This window comes from Bufo bufo, chromosome 10 (assembly GCF_905171765.1).
Source record: "Bufo bufo chromosome 10, aBufBuf1.1, whole genome shotgun sequence".
Classification (NCBI taxonomy): domain Eukaryota; kingdom Metazoa; phylum Chordata; class Amphibia; order Anura; family Bufonidae; genus Bufo; species Bufo bufo.
In genome coordinates this window covers 9,975,401-9,991,582 of record NC_053398.1, presented here as the reverse complement: position 1 = coordinate 9,991,582, position 16,182 = coordinate 9,975,401, and the positions used below count along the sequence as shown (strand labels likewise).

Below are 16,182 nucleotides of genomic sequence, written 5' to 3'. Positions count from 1 at the left end.
ATGGAAATCTGTGAGCTAAGTTTGGAAAGTAAGTATCTTTACCTTTCATCCAACCAGTCACTGAGGATTTCGGATTAGGGTACTTTCACACTAGCGTTTTCCTTTTCCGGTATTGAGTTCCGTCTTAGGGGCTCAATACCGGGAAAAAACTGATAAGTTTTATCCTAATGCATTCTGAATGGAGAGCAGTCCGTTCAGTATGCATCAGGATGTCTTCAGTTCAGTCACTGTACGGTTTTTGGACAGAGAAAATACTGCAGCATGCATTAATGCCTAAGTGTTCCGAAAAAACGGATCCGGTTTTGCGGTCTGCGCATGCGCAGACCTTTAAAAATGGGAAAAACATAAATACTTTATCAGTTTTTTCTGGATGAAAACCGGAGAGACGGATCCGGTATTGCAATACATTGGTGAGATGTATCCGGATCTGTCTACAAATGGTATCCGTTTGCATACAGATTGCCGGATCCGGCATGCAGTTCCGGATTTCCTGCCGGAATCCAGCAACGCTAGTGTGAAAGTACCCGTAGGCACTACCATTTAATGTACCTGCCATAAAGACATGTTATATATGATTGTTGATAGAAGAGAGTCCATAAATGCTTCCCCCGACACTGTCATAGCAGCTATTGCAGCTACCATGGTTGAGTACTACCGTAGTTTTGTAAGTCCATATGTAGTTAGCTCCCTCTAGTGGTGGCTGTAGGTAGTCAGAATTATATGAATTATGCAGTAAGATAAACAGAGCTCCCTTACATAGATATTTTCTGGAATTATTCAATGCAGAATTTTGGGCCTAAAATCAGAATGGGGGGAGCTTGTACATTTACCACCTTTCTCAGTGGTGAAAGTCGGCCCCTCTGAGCTTTGGGTTGGGCCTTATCATTTCTGTGTCAGAAGATAGACAAAAGTGAAGGTTGAAGGATATCTAGTTCATGGCGCAACTCGCTCACCAAGTTGGTGATGCTCTGGGTGTATGGATTGTATTTCAGTCCAAATGGTCTCTTAATGGTCTTTAAGACGATACATGTTGTCAAGTTGAAAAAAATCCCCAAGTTGTTAAGTCCTTCTATATATACACACAGCAGCAGACCAACCGCTATGTAAGAGACAGCCTCGCCTGTGAAAATCTACGATATTTGCACATCTCGCATTCACTCTCCTATAGATAATCAATTCTGCTACCACTTATTCATTTACAAAAATAAATCTCTGGACAATTGTGTTACATTCAAGTGCTAGGATATACATAAATAATATTCCTTAAAGAAGCGTAAAGAACAAAACAGTTCTCTCAGATTGTCAGGCTTGACCTTCGGTTTCCAGGATCGTTCGGTCAGACACCAAGCTGCTTGTTCATCTTATTCAGAGCGTCGCTGACGATATCTAGTTCATGGCGCAACTCGCTCACCAAGTTGGTGATGCTCTGGGTGTCTTTAAGGATCTGCACACTTTGGGTGTATGGATTGTATTTCAGTCCAAATGGTCTCTTAATGGTCTTTGCAAACTCCCTGTTGGTAGAAAATAATAGGCATGTTATCTCCCTGTAGAAGGTACCATTCTCTGCTGTCTCACACATAGTGGTGTCAGAGACATTGGCTTGTCTTGAGCTTACCTCATTTTTTCTTTGGCTTCTTCAAAACTTTCAGAGTAAAAGTATACCTCCTGGAAGGAGGTAATGATACACTCCTGAGTGCAGGTTACCATAGGATCAAAAGGCTTTACATTGGCATTCCCTGAGACCGAGTGCTACAAAAAAAAAGTGCAAAACACAAATATATTTAATACATCTGCATATCATCTAACACTGGACATTATAAGCTAATGTATTTTCATATCTAAAGTATTAACAGGCACTCGATCATCATCAGGAATTGTACCAAAAACAGATATTTAATAAAATATAAATAAGTCCAATATCAGCACAATCATCCAGACATTGTATTATATTGTGTAAAATGCAACTTAAAAATACAAATTAAAAAATAGTAAAGTATAAAAAGAGAAATAAAAATATAATAAATTATACAGAGATCAGTTATGTGTTTACCCGTCCAACTCAATGACAAGCAGATGTGTCTGTCACCGAGGAAGCCAGGAACACACCCTGATCAGTGTATATACATGTATTAGAATCCAAGGAAAGGAAGTGTAGTATAAACCTAATCTGTGCCAGGAGTATACAGATCGAATTGAAAATGTCCTTTGTATCGCTAGAAAAATGTCACTTTATCATGATTTCATTCCATTTTCCTATTCATGTCCATGATTATATACGATGGATAATAACTTGATTCAAATGTTTATAAGTAATTTTATTTATGAGTCAATAATGAATCGTATTTTAGACGATATATAATGGGTCCAATTTCATTCATAAATCAACGCACGTGATTCTAATGTATTCTGTAGCGTTAAGAAAACACATCTCATTTGCAATTTGTAACTTATTAAATATAGACTGCATTAAACACTTTTACCAGTAGGTGGCAATGTAGCATATTACACTGTTGGTGTGTAACCGAAAGTGTTTTGCACTCTGCATGTCATGAATGTGTTCTATTTTAACAGCACTCCATGTGGCCAGGCATGGTATTGCAGGTCATATTTGTTCAGTGGTTTAGTATGATACAGTAATTATTCTTCTAGAATTATAGTGTGTCAGATATTACAATTTACTGCTGTCTAATCCCCTGGCTGCATCTCAACAAATAGTGTGCTTTGTTCTCCTTCCATTTTGAACATTGCATGGAAACTTACTTTGAGTTCACTTATGGAAGAGAGCAATCCAGCTCCGTACACCTTCAGCATTCCCTCTTGCTTGCACAAACCGAATTCCACTGTGAAAAAGTAGCACTACGAAAATAAAAAATCAATAAAAACGTGGTGAAGAAAACAGCCATTTATGTCGTTGGTCTCCCTTCTACACAGTGTGGCTGATCTTGCTACCTATTGAAATACACCAAAAGACCTGAGGATGGCATGCAATGTATTGATAGTCAATAGTCAATAATAATAATGTGTATACAATGTAACATGTAAGGATGTATATTGTTAGGTCAGCCAGAAATGATCACTGCTTTGGTTTGGACTTTTACAATATAGAATGATTCTATTAGATCCATATACTCACTGCTAGCATACCAATATCTAAAACATATATGCATTATATTTCTTGTGTGTCTAAATTTTCTGCCTTACATTTTTCGGTGTCTAAACTTTTTAAACGGAATGCATTAAATAGCTCTGTGAGTTATAAGTGCATGCCCCTTTAATTAGCAATATTCCCCCACCCAGAGGATCTAGTGGATCACTCATAGCAAAACTAAAATACTGTATTGTGTCCAGTGCAGGGCCTGCAGGCAATGCCAGACACATGGATTCAGAGAAAACCAAAGAGAGAATCCCTGCGGCACGATCATCCCCTATGGCCCTGCACTAGGCATGGCACAGTGTATCAGTTTTGCATTGAGTGTTTTTTAAAGGGAACCTGTCACCTCCAAAAACCATCCCAAGCCGCCAGCAGTACCTGACAGTAGCCAGCAGCGTGTTTCCGACGATAATTTTCTTCCTGAAGGCCAATGCGGCTAAAGCTCAGAAAACGTTCTTTTATCCCCTACCGGCGCGCTTCTCTAGTCATGCTTGAAGTCAAGGGGGGCAGCGGCCTCCTTGCTTCAAGTCAAGATAACCACGCCCCCTTCACTGTGACTGACAGCGCTTATGCAGAGAGTTCGGCAAAGCCAGCCAAACTGCCGGCTGTCAATCACAGCGTAGGGGCAGGGAAGGGGGTGTGGTTATCTTGACTACCATGACTAGAGAAGCGCGCCGGCAGGGGATAAAAGAACATTTTCTAAGCTTCAGCCGCATCGGCCTTCAGGAAGAAAGTTATCGTCGGAAACACGCTGCTGGCTACTGTCAGGTACTGCTGGCGGCTTGGGATGGTTTTTGGAGGTGACAGGTTCCCTTTAACCCCTTAAGGAACAGGCCATTTTTTGCAAATCTGACCACTGTCCCTTTAAGTGCTGATAACTTTAAAACGCTTTGACTTATCCAGGCCATTCTGAGATTGTTTTTTCGTCACATATTATACTTCATGACACTGGTAAAATGAAGTAAAAAAAAAATCTTTTTTATTTATAAAAAAATACAAAATTTACCCAAAATTTTTAAAATATTGCAAATTTCCAAGTTTCAATTTCTCTACTTCTATAATACATAGTAATACCTCCAAAAATAGTTATTACTTTACATTCCCCATATGTCTACTTCATGTTTGGATCATTTTGGGAATGATATTTTATTTTTTGGGGATGTTACAAGGCTTAGAAGTTTAGAAGCAAATCTTGAAATTTTTCAGAAATTTTCAAAAACCCAATTTTTATGGACCAGTTTAGGTCTGAAGTCACTTTGCGAGGCTTACATAATAGAAACCACCCAAAATGACCCCATTCTATAAACTACACCCCTCAAGGTATTCAAAACTGATTTTGCAAACTTTGTTAACCCTTTAGGTGTTCCACAACAATTAATGGAAAATAGAGATACAATTTCAAAATTTCACTTTTTTGGCAGATTTTCCATTTTAATAATTTTTTTACAGTTACAAAGCAAGGGTTAACAGCCAAACCAAACTCAATATTTATGTCCCTGATTCTGTACTTTACAGATACACCCCATATGTGGTTGTAAACCGCTGTACGGGCACACGGCAGGGGGCGCAGAAGGAAAGGAATGCCATACGGTTTTTGGAAGGCAGGTTTTGCTGGACTGTTTTTTTTTACATGTCCCATTTGAAGCCCCCCTGATGCAACCCTAGAGTAGAAACTCCAAAAAAGTGACCCCATTCTATAAACTACACCCCTCAAGGTATTCAAAACAGATTTTACAAACGTCGTTAACCCTTTAGGTGTTCCACAAGAGTTATTGGCAAATGGAGATGAAATTTCAGAATTTCAATTTTTGGGCAAATTTTCCATTTTAATCCATTTTTCCCAGTAACAAAGCAAGGGTTAACAGCCAAACAAAACTCAATATTTATGGCCCTAATTCTGTAGTTTACAGAAACACCCCATATGTGGTCGTAAACAGCTGTACGGGCACACGGCAGGGCGAAGAAGGAAAGGAATGCCATATGGTTTTTGGAAGGCAGATTTTGCAGGACTGGTTTTTTTGACACCATGTCCCATTTGAAGCCCCCCTGATGCACCCCTAGAGTAGAAACTCCAAAAAAGTGGCCCCATTTTAGAAACTACGGGATAGGGTGGCAGTATTGTTGGTACTAGTTTGGGGTACATATGATTTTTGGTTGCTCTATATTACACTTTTTTTGAGGCAAGATAACAAGAAATAGCTTTTTTGGCACCGTTTTTATTTTTTGTTATTTACAACATTCATCTGACAGGTTAGATCATGTGATATTTTTATAGACCAGGTTGTCACGGATGCGGCGGTACCTAATATGTATACTTTTTTTTATTTATGTAAGTTTTACACAATGATTTCATTTTTGAAGCAAAAAAAATCATGTTTTAGTGTTTCCATAGTCTGAGAGACATAATTTTTTCAGTTTTTGGGCGATTACCTTGGGTAGGGTAGGATTTTTGCGGAATGAGATGACGGTTTTATTGGCACTATTTTGGGGTGCGTGTGACTTTTTGATCGCTTGCTATTACACTTTTTGTGATGTAAGGTGACAAAAAATGGCTTATTTAGCACAGTTTTAAAAAATTTTTTTTTACAGAGTTCATCTGAGGGGTTAGGTCATGTGATATTTTTATAGAGCCGGTCGATACGGATGCGGCGATATTAATAATATGTATACTTTTTTTTAATTTATGTAAGTTTTACACAATAATATAATTTCTGAACCAAAAAAAAAATCATGTTTTAGTGTCTCCATATTTTGAGAGCCATAGTTTTTTCAGTTTTTGGGCGATTATCTTAAGTAGGGTCTCATTTTTTGCAGGATGAGATGACGGATTGATTGGCACTATTTTGGGGTGCATATGACTTTTTGATCGCTTGCTATTACATTTTTTGTGATGTAAGGTATGCTCAACCTGCAGCCCTCCAGCTGTTGCAAAACTACAACTCCCAGTATGCCAGAACAGCCTACAGTTATCAGCCTACAGCAGGGCATTGTGGGAGTTTTACAACAGCTGGAGGGCCGCAGGTTGAGCATGCCTGTTCTACATAGTAGTGGTGGTGGAGGGAATTACAGCTCCTTCTCCCTTTAAGAGAATGGGATGAAAAATTGCAGTTATTCTGCACAACCACTATGGATTTCTGGTTCCTTTTATGGCACATGCGCTAATTACGTCTCCTTATTATTGTGCTTTAATCTATACGTACGGTAGCCAGTTTCTGAACAGCTTCATCCGATGCCCCTAAAGATGCCAGGCCAATTTCTTGGGAAAACTGTGCAAAACTTGGTTCAGCCAGAAGAGGAACATGTCCAAGGAGCTCATGGCAAGTGTCACTAAAAGCAACATCAAAGACATCAAGGTTGATACATTGTGCATATTAATTGCAATATGTTTAGGTTTGATACATAGAAGTAAAAGAGGAGGTAGAGAATCCCTACTGAGCAGGTGGACACATGAAGGGGAGGGACACATATAAGACGTGGCCTACTGCTCTGTGAAACAGTACTGTCTACAGAGGGGTCTCTGGTTAGGCTGATATGCATATTTTTCCCATGGAGCATTGCTTGAAAATAAGGGTACTTTCACACTAGCGTTTTTCTTTTCCGGCACTGAGTTTCGTCATAGGGGCTCAATACCGGAAAAGAACTGATCAGTTTAGAAATCCGTTCAGGATGTCATCAGTTCAGCCACTGTACGGCATTTTGGACGGAGGAAATACCGCAGCATGTTGCGGTATTATCTCCGTCCAAAATTCCGGATCAGTTGCCGGCATTAATTTACATTGAAATGTATTAAAAATACCGCAATGCCGGATCCGTCTTTTGCAGACTGGAGAGACGGATCCGTTCTTGCAATGCATTTTTAAGACTAATCCGCATCCGGATCCGTCTACAAATGCTGTCCATTTGCATGCAGATTGCTGGATCCGGCGATGGAACTGCTTGCTGGATCACTCTGCCGCAAGTGTGAAAGTACCCTAAGTCTCCATACCCCGCTGATTCTCTTCAATGAGTCAGTACCCCCCTCTTCTAATCTTTTCTCCCATAGCTTCCCTTATTTCTTCCTGTCATCATGTACCGGTAATTGTGAGATAAAAAAACAAACATCTGTATATTTTCCAGAAACAGCGCCACTCTCGTACACTGGCAGAGTCTGGTATTGCAGTGTTTAAGTGCATGAAACCAAGCTGTATTTCCAAGCCATTTCTGGCAAAAGGAATGCAGATCCTTATTTCTTCTAAATATGTTTTTTTTGGGTTTTTTTTAATAATTATTTAGTCATTATTTTTAATATTGTTTTAACCCAAGGTGAATGGTAACTTGGGATCTTCAACTTTCTAATACACTTTGCTTGTCAATTCTTCTTAAATTTAAATTTCTCTGCTTTCTGGCAGAATGGAAACCGTTTTGTTCCAGTTTAGTAGCTGACCATATCAGTGTAGGTAAGTGCATTCAGCCCATATCCCAGGACTGGACAGAGATTTGTTTTGGAGGTAGGATTGTGTAGACTGTATAGGATCGTATGGCCAAGCTCACACTGTATAAATTCTACAACAAAATCCTTAAAGGGATTGTCCCATGAAAAAAAAGTGTTTATAATTAAATCCGGCCCATAAATTATGAACATTTTGTGTTTATACACACAGAATCTATGGCCAAATCAACATGTAACACTACCATATGTGAGTCTACTATGGATTTGTGGCCAAAGCAAAAAATAAAAGTAATGTCGGAACTTATCCTAACAGATCCATCAGCTGGACTAGGCCAGACAATCTAATCAATTCTGTTTCACTTTAAAAAACTCCCATTGTGCCAGAAAGCAAACATCTAAAAGTTGCATATTTTGCTGCACACCATGTTGTGCCATTCTCGCCACTTTCGACAGCGGGTGAGAGAATGGTTGCTGTGAGTAGGTGAAGATCAGAGTTATAAATAAAAAAAAGTTGCAAATTTTTGTGCCTGAACTTTAAAGGCCAGAAAACTGGTGGAAATGTTTTATAAATTATTACAGTGTTAGAAACTGCATATTTACTTACGGTTCTGGGGTATACAGGGGGTCAGAACTATGTCTCACATATTGGGTGCAGTGGAAGACCCGAAATGCTAAGCCAGCCAAGAAATCTCTAGGCGATAAATAGCCAGCAACAGGGCGGATTGTAAATCCCGAGTGCTCTGCAAAAAATAAATAAAAAAGATTGACCTAATGTCCCAATTCCCAAAGCTAGACTGACTGCATTACTATGGAGCACTGCAGGTGGTTCCTAGGCCCCTGACACGTTGGCCCCAGGCTGGTGCTGATTCCAAATAACCAACGACAAGCATTATTTGCACAACTTTAACTGCAAGGTAATTAGTGAGTGACCAGATAGCACACAAAATCCCTGTGTCAGTCTCTGTACCGCCTTATAGTGCACCATGAAGCCAAAATATTTTGACTTGCTGTACTGTGCCCACAACTAATATTTTAACTTGCTGTTACACCTGCTGTACACTAGGGGGAATATAACCATAAATATCATTCAGCTGCAAAACAGAAATGCGTTAATTATTCTAAAAACGTAATAACTGGTGACTGGCTCTGTTTATTACCCTAAAATCCTGATTAATTCTTTACCTTTAAGAAATCTTGAAACATCTTCTAGTTGGGGAATATTGTCTTCCCGGTATCCACAGTGTTTGACTAGTAGAGGAAGGTTCTTCAGATACTCTCGGCAGGCATGGGTTTGGTATAATTTATTCAGCTCTCGAAAAACCGTGCCCCAAGTCTTCACCTCCTCTTCAGTAAATTCAATATGAGGTATTGGATCCCCACTGTAAAAGATTGACAATTGCTATGTAAGTTGCTATCATAGAAACATTTATTTAATATAGATCCATATAGTGCACTGTAAAACAATGTTGGTGTCAGAAGGGGGACAATACTGCTGCCAGTGGTTCTGATGTTGGTGTCAGAAGGGGGACAATACTGCTGCCAGTGGTTCTGCTATGTGGTATTTGTTTGCTGCTTCTAAGAAGGGATGTTTTGACGCATTGTGGTATTTGACATTGCTAGGGCATATGATACCCACTGCAAGGGTGCATTTTGTTGGCGCTAGCTGCATGGTGGTATTTGATATCCTTCACTATGGATTGACTAATAAAGCTAAGTAGAAAACGTTTGAGAAGCCTTGATTTACTGGGTTTATAACCATGTCATACACCTGACCCAGTGCATACGATTACATATTTAAGGAAGCTGTCAGGGGCATGATTAAATGCAGAAAGATTTGCTGCAGCCTTCATTATTTTTCATTATCTTTCTGCAATATGGGGGGTGGGAGATGATATTGTATGAAGGCTGGTCAGGTTTATATGCCAAAGCTGCTTTTGAATCTGTCTGGCCCTGCAGTAAAGTCAGCCACAGCAATGGTAATTCATTTTCACGAATAAAGTAGAGACCCCCCTAAAGGTAGTCTGTCACCAGGGAATACACTGTCACACCAGGCACAACACCTTGTAGGGCTAGGTCAGCTGCATGCAGTGAAATCTTTCAATCAGCAATCTGTTGCTTCATTCTGGAGAAAACGTTCTTCTAATCCATATGCAAATGAGCAGTCAAGTGCGCCAAAGACAAACCTGAGCCACTCGGCGCACTCTTGCTCCTCCTGCTTTCTCTGACAGCCCCTCCCTCTCCATCTTGACTGGCAGAGTCAGGATCCTGTATGGTCATCTCACCGTCTCATCAATCATGAAGCAGAGGAGGGGGCTGGCAGAGGAAGCAGGAGGGGCAAGGGAGCACAGAGTGGTTTGTGCCCGCCCTTGGTGCACTTGACTGCTCATTTGCATATTGATTCAAAGTCCTTCTCTAGAATGACATAACAACTCAATAAGTGAAATATATCGTTATACTGTAGTTAGCTGAGCTAGCCCTCCAAGGCAGTGTGCCTGGTGTAACATTTGCTGGTGACAGATTCCCTTTAACCATTGTCTGGAGAGTGGGGTCAGCGTGCATAGAAAGCAGAGCATCGCCCTCCTCTCTGCCAGCACTAGCCCTGCACTTTGGCATCTGAGTTCTAGAAAACTGCCGCAAAACAGTGAGTGAAAGACCGCTGAAATTGGTGGTCCCTAGAGAGGGCGGCAGTATGGAGCAGACAGGTTGCCGTTGATAAGCAATCCGTTACGAGGCTGTGTACGTACTATCTGTAGTTCATTGCCACATCTGCAAAGTACTTCCTCCTCCTGCGATACACGTTGTCCTTGAAACCCTAAGAAGAAAAAATGTAAAGAATCTTTTAATGCATGATTCGCCGGCTCTACTTCTTCTCCTCTTCATCTTGGGGTTCCTCAGGGTTCAGTCCTAGGTCCCCTCCTGTTTTCTCTCTACATATCCCCTATTGGACAGACTATCAGCAGATTTGGTTTTCAGTACCATCTCTATACTGATGACAACCAACTATATACTTCATCCCGTGACATCACAGCCGCAGTACTGCAGAACAGTGATTGTCTGTCCGCTGTCTCTGACATCATGTCTTCTCTCTACTTGAAACTGGATCTCTTAAAAGCTGAACCCATTGTCTTTCCCCCATCTAGTAACCCATCTGAAACTGATAATTCAATCTTGGTCTGTGGTACTATCATAACTCCAGGGCAGCACACAAGTTGTCTCAGGGTTATGTTTGACTCAGATCTTCCCATTTTCAATCACCTGCACACTCGTGTCATCTGCACCTCAAGAACATCTCTAGAATCTGTCCTTGGAAACGGCCCAAACTCTTGTTGCTTTGATTCATTCTCGTCTTGACCACTCATTACTAATCGGTCTTCTCATTACTAAACTCTCCCCCTTCTGTCTGTCCTACATGCAGCAGCCATGGTCATCTATCTGTCCACCCAGTACACCGATGCCTCTATCCTGTGCCAGTCACTTCACTGGTTGCCCCTCCACCACAGAATACAGTTCCCACTCCTCACCCACAAAACTGTCCACACTGCTGCACCTCCGTACATCTCCCTCATTTCTATCTACCACATCACTCACACTCTCTACAGGGCTGCACCTCCGTACATCTCCCTCATTTCTGTCTATCACATCACTCACACTCTCTACAGTGCTGCACCTCCATACATCTCCTCCCTCATTTCTGTCTATCACATCACTCACACTCTCTACAGGGCTGCACCTCCGTACATCTCCCTCATTTCTGTCTACCACATCACTCACACTCTCTACAGGGCTGCACCTCCATACATCTCCCTCATTTCTGTCTATCACATCACTCACACTCTCTACAGGGCTGCACCTCCGTACATCTCCTCCCTCATTTCTGTCTATCACATCACTCACACCCTCTACAGGGCTGCACCTCCGTACATCTCTTGCCTCATTTCTGTCTATCACATCACTCACACTCTCTACAGGGCTGCACCTCCGTACATCTCCTCCTTCATTTCTGTCTATCACATTACTCACACTCTCTACAGGGCTGCACCTCCGTACATCTCCTCCTTCATTTCTGTCTATCACATCACTCACACTCACTACAGGGCTGCACCTCCATACATCTCCTCCCTCATTTCTGTCTATCACATCACTCACACTCTCTACAGTGCTGCACCTCTGTACATCTCCTCCCTCATTTCTGTCTATCACATCACTCACACTCTCTATAGTGCTGCACCTCTGTACATCTCCTCCCTCATTTCTGTCTACCACATCACTCACACTCTCTACAGGGCTGCACCTCCGTACATCTCCTCCCTCATTTCTGTCTATCACATCACTCACACTCTCTACAGTGCTGCACCTCCGTACATCTCCTCCTTCATTTCTGTCTATCACATCACTCACACTCTCTACAGTGCTGCACCTCCGTACATCTCCTCCCTCATTTCTGTCTATCACATCACTCACACTCTCTACAGGGCTGCACCTCCGTACATCTCCTCCCTCATTTCTGTCTATCACAATACTCACACTCTCTACAGTGCTGCACCTCCGTACATCTCCTCCCTCATTTCTGTCTATCACATCACTCACACTCTCTATAGTGCTGCACCTCCGTACATCTCCTCCCTCATTTCTGTCTACCACCTCACTCACACTCTCTATAGTGCTGCACCTCTGTACATCTCCTCCCTCATTTCTGTCTACCACATCACTCACACTCTCTACAGGGCTGCACCTCCGTACATCTCCTCCCTCATTTCTGTCTATCACATCACTCACACTCTCTACAGTGCTGCACCTCCGTACATCTCCTCCTTCATTTCTGTCTATCACATCACTCACACTCTCTACAGTGCTGCACCTCCGTACATCTCCTCCCTCATTTCTGTCTATCACATCACTCACACTCTCTACAGGGCTGCACCTCCGTACATCTCCTCCCTCATTTCTGTCTACCACATCACTCACACTCTCTACAGGGCTGCACCTCCGTACATCTCCTCCCTCATTTCTGTCTACCACATCACTCACACTCTCTACAGGGCTGCACCTCCGTACATCTCCTCCCTCATTTCTGTCTATCACAATACTCACACTCTACAGTGCTGCACCTCCGTACATCTCCTCCCTCATTTCTGTCTATCACATCACTCACACTCTCTACAGGGCTGCACCTCCGTACATCTCCTCCCTCATTTCTGTCTACCACATCACTCACACTCTCTACAGGGCTGCACCTCCGTACATCTCCTCCCTCATTTCTGTCTACCACATCACTCACACTCTCTACAGGGCTGCACCTCCGTACATCTCCTCCCTCATTTCTGTCTATCACAATACTCACACTCTCTACAGGGCTGCACCTCTGTACATCTCCTCCCTCATTTCTGTCTACCACCTCACTCACACTCTCTACAGGGCTGCACCTCTGTACATCTCCTCCCTCATTTCTGTCTACCACCTCACTCACACTCTCTACAGTGCTGCACCTCCGTACATCTCCTCCTTCATTTCTGTCTATCACATCACTCACACTCTCTACAGTGCTGCACCTCTGTACATCTCCTCCTTCATTTCTGTCTATCACATCACTCACACTCTCTACAGGGCTGCACCTCCGTACATCTCCTCCCTCATTTCTGTCTATCACATCACTCACACTCTCTATAGTGCTGCACCTCCGTACATCTCCTCCCTCATTTCTGTCTATCACATCACTCACACTCTCTACAGTGCTGCACCTCTGTACATCTCCTCCCTCATTTCTGTCTACCACATCACTCACACTCTCTACAGGGCTGCTCCTCCATACATCTCTTCCCTCATTTCTGTCTATCACATCACTCACACTCTCTACAGTGCTGCACCTCCGTACATCTCCTCCTTCATTTCTGTCTACCACATCACTCACACTCTCTACAGGGCTGCACCTCCATACATCTCCTCCCTCATTTCTGTCTACCACATCACTCTCACTCTCTACAGTGCTGCACCTCCGTACATCTCCTCCCTCATTTCTGTCTATCACAATACTCACACTCTCTACAGGGCTGCACCTCCGTACATCTCCTCCCTCATTTCTGTCTATCACATCACTCACACTCTCTACAGGGCTGCACCTCCGTACATCTCCTCCCTCATTTCTGTCTATCACATCACTCACACTCTCTATAGTGCTGCACCTCCGTACATCTCCTCCCTCATTTCTGTCTATCACATCACTCACACTCTCTACAGGGCTGCACCTCCGTACATCTCCTCCTTCATTTCTGTCTATCACATCACTCACACTCTCTATAGTGCTGCACCTCCGTACATCTCCTCCTTCATTTCTGTCTATCACATCACTCACACTCTCTACAGGGCTGCACCTCCGTACATCTCCTCCCTCATTTCTGTCTACCACATCACTCACACTCTCTATAGTGCTGCACCTCCGTACATCTCCTCCCTCATTTCTGTCTATCACATCACTCACACTCTCTACAGGGCTGCACCTCCGTACATCTCCTCCTTCATTTCTGTCTACCACATCACTCACACTCTCTACAGGGCTGCACCTCCGTACATCTCCTCCTTCATTTCTGTCTATCACATCACTCACACTCTCTACAGGGCTGCACCTCCGTACATCTCCTCCTTCATTTCTGTCTATCACATCACTCACACTCTCTACAGTGCTGCACCTCTGTACATCTCCTCCTTCATTTCTGTCTATCACATCACTCACACTCTCTACAGGGCTGCACCTCCGTACATCTCCTCCCTCATTTCTGTCTATCACATCACTCACACTCTCTATAGTGCTGCACCTCCGTACATCTCCTCCTTCATTTCTGTCTATCACATCACTCACACTCTCTACAGGGCTGCACCTCCGTACATCTCCTCCTTCATTTCTGTCTATCACATCACTCACACTCTCTACAGGGCTGCACCTCCGTACATCTCCTCCTTCATTTCTGTCTATCACATCACTCACACTCTCTACAGGGCTGCACCTCCGTACATCTCCTCCCTCATTTCTGTCTATCACATCACTCACACTCTCTATAGTGCTGCACCTCTGTACATCTCCTCCCTCATTTCTGTCTACCACATCACTCACACTCTCTACAGTGCTGCACCTCCGTACATCTCCTCCTTCATTTCTGTCTACCACATCACTCACACTCTCTACAGGGCTGCACCTCCATACATCTCTTCCCTCATTTCTGTCTATCACATCACTCACACTCTCTACAGTGCTGCACCTCCGTACATCTCCCTCATTTCTGTCTATCACATCACTCACACTCTCTACAGGGCTGCACCTCCGTACATCTCCTCCTTCATTTCTGTCTATCACATCACTCACACTCTCTACAGTGCTGCACCTCTGTACATCTCCTCCTTCATTTCTGTCTATCACATCACTCACACTCTCTACAGGGCTGCACCTCCGTACATCTCCTCCCTCATTTCTGTCTATCACATCACTCACACTCTCTATAGTGCTGCACCTCCGTACATCTCCTCCCTCATTTCTGTCTACCACATCACTCACACTCTCTATAGTGCTGCACCTCCGTACATCTCCTCCCTCATTTCTGTCTATCACATCACTCACACCCTCTACAGGGCTGCACCTCCGTACATCTCTTGCCTCATTTCTGTCTATCACATCACTCACACTCTCTACAGGGCTGCACCTCCGTACATCTCCTCCTTCATTTCTGTCTATCACATCACTCACACTCTCTACAGGGCTGCACCTCCGTACATCTCCTCCTTCATTTCTGTCTATCACATCACTCACACTCTCTACAGGGCTGCACCTCCGTACATCTCCTCCCTCATTTCTGTCTATCACATCACTCACACTCTCTATAGTGCTGCACCTCCGTACATCTCCTCCTTCATTTCTGTCTATCACATCACTCACACTCTCTACAGGGCTGCACCTCCGTACATCTCCTCCCTCATTTCTGTCTATCACATCACTCACACTCTCTACAGGGCTGCACCTCCGTACATCTCCTCCTTCATTTCTGTCTATCACATCACTCACACTCTCTACAGTGCTGCACCTCTGTACATCTCCTCCTTCATTTCTGTCTATCACATCACTCACACTCTCTACAGGGCTGCACCTCCGTACATCTCCTCCCTCATTTCTGTCTATCACATCACTCACACTCTCTACAGTGCTGCACCTCCGTACATCTCCTCCTTCATTTCTGTCTACCACATCACTCACACTCTCTACAGGGCTGCACCTCCATACATCTCTTCCCTCATTTCTGTCTATCACATCACTCACACTCTCTACAGGGCTGCACCTCCGTACATCTCCTCCCTCATTTCTGTCTACCACATCACTCACACTCTCTACAGTGCTGCACCTCTGTACATCTCCTCCCTCATTTCTGTCTAGCACATCACTCACACTCTCTACAGTGCTGCACCTCCGTACATCTCCTCCCTCATTTCTGTCTACCACATCACTCACACTCTCTACAGGGCTGCACCTCCATACATCTCCTCCCTCATTTCTGTCTATCACAATACTCACACTCTCTACAGTGCTGCACCTCCGTACATCTCCTCCCTCATTTCTGTCTAC

The 16,182-nt window shown here is 43.3% G+C and overlaps 1 protein-coding gene across 2 annotated transcripts in view; it reads right to left on the bottom strand.

Annotated features, from left to right (window-relative positions):
• Positions 1–405: 405 nt before the first annotated feature.
• Positions 406–16,182, bottom strand: part of TPH1 (tryptophan hydroxylase 1) — a 29,565-nt gene continuing 13,788 nt past the window's right edge. Inside the window, exons 5-12 of one of the 2 annotated variants that reach the window (XM_040409783.1) lie at positions 10,325–10,392; positions 8,763–8,959; positions 8,185–8,320; positions 6,352–6,478; positions 2,761–2,856; positions 1,616–1,749; positions 1,412–1,511; positions 406–953 (exon numbers count right to left, since the gene is read on the bottom strand). In XM_040409783.1, the coding sequence (XP_040265717.1) occupies positions 894–953; positions 1,412–1,511; positions 1,616–1,749; positions 2,761–2,856; positions 6,352–6,478; positions 8,185–8,320; positions 8,763–8,959; positions 10,325–10,392 (918 nt within the window). In that variant the 3' untranslated portion in view covers positions 406–893. The other variant, XM_040409782.1, reaches the window with a different exon arrangement.